At 48.6% G+C, this 6002-nt stretch overlaps 1 protein-coding gene across 1 annotated transcript; it reads right to left on the bottom strand.

Moving 5' to 3' along the window:
* Nucleotides 1-3563: 3563 nt before the first annotated feature.
* Nucleotides 3564-5372, bottom strand: LOC125508208 (COBRA-like protein 5). The gene has a single exon (XM_048672818.2). The coding sequence runs from the start codon at nt 5191-5193 to the stop codon at nt 3844-3846; it is 1350 nt and encodes a 449-aa protein (XP_048528775.1). The 5' UTR covers nt 5194-5372; the 3' UTR covers nt 3564-3843.
* Nucleotides 5373-6002: the final 630 nt, after the last annotated feature.

Raw genomic sequence — 6002 nt, forward strand, 5'->3', positions numbered from 1 at the left:
CGGTGAAACCGATTTGCCTAGGGTTTGTGGCAGTGGCTATGACATCTGAACTCGGTGGCGCTGGATAGAAAGAATCGGTGGGGCTGAGTTTGACTTTTGGTTTAGGTCATATGTGGATGTGGGTAAGGTAGTTGAGGGTTTTGGAGCATATCACTAAGCACTTTGAGCAAGCAAGCCATTACGCAACACCTCATCCCCTCTTGATAGTATCGGCTTTTCCTATAGACTCAATGTGATCTTGGATCACTAAAATAGAAAATGTAGAGTCTTCATCTTGAAGCTTGAGCTAATCCTTTGTCCTTAGCATCTTGAAGGGGTTCCACATCCTTTAGTCCATGCCACTTAATTTGTTGAACTTGTCTGAAACATACTAGGTAAAAGTATTAGTCCAACAAGAGATATGTTGTCATTAATTATCAAAATCACCCAGGGAGCACTTGTGCTTTCAGGTTATCCAAGGCTTCTGTTTGGGGGCAGTTGATATTTCCAGACTGAACTATGCAGTCATCTCCCTCATACCTAAAGTTAAGGGTGCGGAACTCATTTCTCAATTTTGACCTATTGCCCTTATCAATAATTTTGCTAAATTCCAAGCCAAGTGCTTCGCCACGTGTCTTACTGCTGTTTCCCACCGTACCCTCTCTCCTACTCAGCCAGCCTTTGTTAAAGGTCATTTTATCCTGGATGGAGTTCTTTGTCTCCATGAGATCATCCATGATCTCAAAAAGACTGACAGCAGGGCTGTGATCCTTAAATTGGATTTTGAGAAAGCCTACGATTCTGTGAGTTGGGATTTTCTTAAGCAGGTCCTTTTGGCCAAAGGATTTGATGGTAGCTTTGTGCATAGAATCATACAGATGGTCTCGGGGGGGGGGGCACACTGCTATCTCTGTTAACGGTAGGATTAGCAATTTCTTAAAAAACTCCAAAGGCCTCAGGCTAGGAGACTTGGCCTCCCCCATTCTCTTTAATTTTGCCGCGGATGCCCTCTCGAACATCTTAGCCAAATTTGTGTTGGTCGGGCACATTTCCCCTATAAGCTCTCATCTCATTCCTGAGGGAATTTATCATCTCCAATATGATGACGACATGGCTATCATGGTGGAACTTAATGGTTCCTGTCTCTCACATCTCAAGTTTATTCTCCTATGCTTCGAGGCATTGCCAGGCCTAAAAATTAATTTTGTTAAGAGTGAAGTTATAGTCACTAGGGTTTCTGATGCTGAGGCCGTGCGTGTTGCACACCTGCTCAACTGCTCTCTAGGTTCCTTTCTCTGAAATATCTGGGGCTACCCATATCATCCGACAAACTTCTAGCCAAATATTTCGCCCCCACGGTGGCCAAGGTGGGCAACCGAGTCATGCCTTGGAGGGGCAGATATAACACTGAAGCTGGAAAGGTCGCCCTCATTAATGCCTGCCTCTCTTCCCTCCCTATGTTTGTGATGAGGTTCTATCTTCTTGCTAATGGCACTCACGCTGGTTTTGACAAACACAAAGGTGCCTTTTATTGGAATGCAGCTGATAACCAACGCAGATACCATATGGTCAAGTGGGACTAGATCTGTCGACCCAAAAGCCTTGGGGGGCTGGGTATTATCAATACCTTAGTCATGAACAAGTGCCTAATCATAAAGTGGTGGTGGAAGATCATGATAACCCCGGATAAACCACTTTGGTATAACATTCTTAAGACTAAATACTTCTCAGTTTGCCCCCGCTTCTGGTGCTTCTCAGTTCTGGAAAGACCTCGTCAAAATCGAGCCTGTTTTCCAAGGCTTAGTCAAGTTCGTTGTGCACAATGGCAGATCTATGAGGTTTTGGCTCGACTGGTGGTGCGGTTCTACAACCCTTGTTGTTTCTTTCCCAGTGTTATTTCCTTACTGTCCTGACCCAGAGATCTCGATCTCTGAGCTCTCTGGCAATAACTGGGACCTTCAGCTTCGATGTTCTCTATCTTCTGAAGAGTTGGTTGATTGGCAGCGTCTTGTTGCCCACTTCCCTTTGCTCTCGGAGGAGGAGGACTCGGTAGTGTGGCCTCATTCTTCCTCTGGGCGGTTTTCTGTTAAATCTCTATATGGCAAGCTGATCTCTGGCTTGACTACTTCCAAGTTCAAGTGGATCTGGAGGGCCCGCATCCCTCCGAAGATTAAGGTGTTTCTGTGGTAGGCCTCTCGTGGGCGCTTGCCGTCTGGTGATCAAATTCGCAAGCGTAATGGCCCTGGCTCTGATTATTGTGAATTATGTGGTCAACGAGAGGACACGGCTCATATCTTTTTCAATTATGTCTTGGCTAAACTCTTTTGGTGTTGTATCAGATCGTGGCTTCATGTCTCTTGGAGACCGAACTCCTTCTCTGAACTTCGTCTCTTGGCCTCTAACCTAGTTGGGGCCAGAGAAGAATGTTTTGGGTGGGATTCACAGCTATTTGCTGGACTCTCTAGACGACTAGTAACAAGTTTACCATTGAACATACCTTTCCTACTAATCCAGCTGATTGCTTATTTAAAACTTGCATATTCTTGAAGCAGTGGAGATTATTGACTAAGGAGGAGGATCAGGATACTTTTGATGAGATGACGTCCAAAATTCGGGCTACAACTACCTCCCTTCCTCGCACTCAAGCCGACAGTTAGGAGTTGTTGGCCCTGATAGTGTTGTTCTTGAGTCGCCGGCTTGCGTGCCGTGTACTAGCCCGGGAGCCATGTACGTTAAACTTATGTGTGTTCGTTTTGGCTCGATACTTTGTTGTCCTTGTCGATGCTGGTTGGTTTGGTTTGTTATGACTCTGCCTGGTGGCTTTATTTATAAAGTCAGGCTCCGGCCTTTTCTGTAAAAAAAAAGTTTTATGTGGTTCAGATAATGATTGTCCTTTGATGTTCTTCTGCACTACTATTCCTGTTGGATGTTAATGTAGTTTAAGTTTTGTTGTATTAACAGCATGGCCATTCTCATAGACATTAACTGTTCAGGTTTGGACCTCCTTGCTTTATGCAACTCCGTTTATTTTAGCTCTTCAGTACGAGGGTTTTTGGTTGTTTCTTCAGGTATGTTTGTCTTGCAAGATTTCAGTTAAAGATCGAGTATAGCAATTTCTCTGTGTCACCATTAATTTTAAATATTAAAACTTTGCACCCCGTCGGCACCGCATTCCTACAATAACTTTGTTGATACATGAAGTTCATTTACATATAAGCAGGGAATGTTCTCAAAGTTAATCTCAAAGATGCATACAATCATATAGTTCCTGGCTCAATCAAGTCAATCAATTTCATTAGAGTAGATATTTTAGTACAATTGCCTTCAGGTTAATCCTTTGATGGATGTGGGCAGATGTTGTAGCACCACATAGCTAACATTTTTTTCCTTAATGTGCATCTGTCACTGAGTTGGTCGGCATGCTAAAGTCATGCCGCAACGTGCGGGGAATCTTCTAGTTGAGATAAGTTAGGAAGACACTTAGAATACCCGGTGTCAAACTCTTCTGTTAGGGAGACCTTGCAAACATGTTACTCAATGAAGAGATGAACTACATCAAAAAGGATCTAAAAGAGATGAAGATCTAAGTAACAATGCCATGCGTTTGACTCATTCCATAAAATACAAAAAAAAAGATTACAGTTTTAGTATGAGATTATTTAATCTTAACTTGACAACCACACACACACACACACTCCTAAACAAAATATGTTGCCGGAGCGCATCTGCACAGACCACTCAGCTAGTTTTAATAAACGTCGACAACCAAAATGCCCCTGCCTAATACTCTAACCTGTTTTTTTTCAAAAAAAATGGGGAAAAATTACCAAGATGCATGTGAGTAAAAGACCCTGGATAGATGGATCATGCCACCAGGAGCAGCACGAGCAAGCACGCCGAGGCAGCGGTGATGACGGAACGCGGCGTCACGAGCGGCGCGGAGTTGGGCAGATAGGGGTAGGAGTCGGGCGGCGGCATCTTGCACTCGTCGCCGTTGAAGTAGATCTTGCGCGGGAACGCCCATCCCTGGCTGAAGGTGAAGGTTCTATCATCCTTGCGCATGAGCACCTCCGACTGCACGTTGCCGAAGGGGCCGGCCTCCATGAGCAGGTCGTTGTAGAGCTTGAGGCCGTAGAACATGCCGGTGTCGTTGATGTTCCCGTAGGGGAGAAGGGGTTTGTACTGGAAGCTGAAGACCTCGGTGACGTTGTTGAGGTTGGGGTGCTGGGCGACGAGCGTCCACTGCGTGTAGTTCATGCGGTAGTTGAAGTTGGTGACGGCGATCTTGGCGCGCCAGTAGTCCTTGTAGTTGAGCTTGACGTGCCAGTGCACCCGGATGGGGCACATGTGGTTGGTGCACTGCAGCAGCTGCGCCCCGTCCTTCTTGGGCGTGTTCACCCCCGGGGTCAGCGCCCGCTTGGAGTCGCCCATGATGCACCCGTCGCTGTGGCTCTTGCCGCCGCGGCCGCCCATCCTCTTGTGGGCGCCGCAGCCGCACGCGCACTTGGCGCACGGCACGATGGTGCTGTTGTAGAAGGAGGAGAAGGAGACGCAGCAGGTCGGGTACCTGGACGCCAGCTGCTGCGAGTAGGTGCAGGTCACCGTCCACGTCATCAGCGCCTGCGTCTTGCGCCGGTGGTCGGCGCTCCAGTACACGGTGGAGGGGACGATGGTGGCCGGGCCGCAGGTGTAGCCGAGCCCGGGGCCCATGAGCGTGAAGTTCTTGGGCAGCTTCACGGTCTTGTTGGTGGTCCCGGCGAGCCCCACGGAGACCTGGAACGCCGAGAGCGAGCCGGCGGGGTCCTGGCCGTAGGCGGAGATGACGCCGCCACGGCAGCAGTTGGCGATCTGCTGGTTGTAGGGGACGCCGGGGAGGAGGTCCACGACGGAGGGCGTGTGCTTGCAGCAGTGCGGGATGCCACCCTTGAACTTGGAGCAGTCGCCCTGCTCGGTGGCCTGCGCTCCCACGATGGACCAGATCACCTCCTTCTTGGCCCACGACCACCCCAGCGTCCACCCGGGCGCCATGATCTGGCGGTACTGCTGGTAGTTGTTCATCGCCACCATGGCCACGTATCCGTCGGGCGTCCATGACTGGATATCCCACTTGATTGTAATGTTGCCTGTCGGGTCGAGGGGATCATAGGCAACTGCGACGGAGCAGGTGACCGCGAGGATCAGAGCCACAAGCATAGACTTGCGGAGCTCCTCCATGGTTGCACTCCCCTGCTAATGCTATTGCAAGAACAGCGCGCAGCAAGGTAGCTAGCTAGCACAAGTGATGGATGGATCGAGCTGATCGGCCTCGGAGGAAATGGCAGGCAATTAAAGGCCGTGCATCGGCGAAGAATAATAATACAGCAGTAAGAAGAAGCATCAACAACAAGCGAGATGGCATGTCACACCGTCGGTTGGGTTACTTAACAAGAACTCCATTGAATTAATCTGCGGGTGATGGCTCAGCACCACCTCCCTGCCAGTGATCGATCGATGTACACATACGTCTCACGTGTTCCTCTGCTTGCTCTCTGAAATCAGAATTAATCTCCTGGTGGTGTTGCGTCGTTGCTCTTGCGCACGTCCGCTGGCCGACCTGCCGCCAGCTGGTTGGTAGCTCGCCGCTGAAGCAACCGCGGTAGGCGAGATGGAAAAGGACGCGGGAGATCTCGGCTCAAAGCTGATGGGCCATGGCAACGGTATCATCTCGGCTTACTTCTTCTGACAACGACGGTGGACCGCTACTCGCCATCTTTCATTTACTAAGTAGTACTCCGTAGTATCTTAGACAACCCCTACTACACTACACATCATTAAATATGTACTGTATTTTGATGTGCATACACGCTTACACATCATTAAACTTGGTCTAGACTTCTACTCGTCGGATTTGCTACATTGCCCATTATTATCCGTCTGATCTGGTCATGAGAGTCTGTCTTCCTACCATGCAGAATGCATTCTGCACTCAATGACTCAAGTGATTTTAAATCCGAGCAAAATTAATTATAACATGTCCAATTCTC

This window comes from Triticum urartu, chromosome 5A (genome assembly GCF_056163025.1).
Source record: "Triticum urartu cultivar PI428250 chromosome 5A, HENAU_Tu73, whole genome shotgun sequence".
NCBI classification, from domain to species: domain Eukaryota; kingdom Viridiplantae; phylum Streptophyta; class Magnoliopsida; order Poales; family Poaceae; genus Triticum; species Triticum urartu.

Excerpts from the sequence above, each read along its gene's own strand:
- LOC125508208 (XM_048672818.2), bottom strand. The coding sequence starts at position 5,193 with ATGGAGGAGCTCCGCAAGTCTATGCTTGTGGCTCTGATCCTCGCGGTC.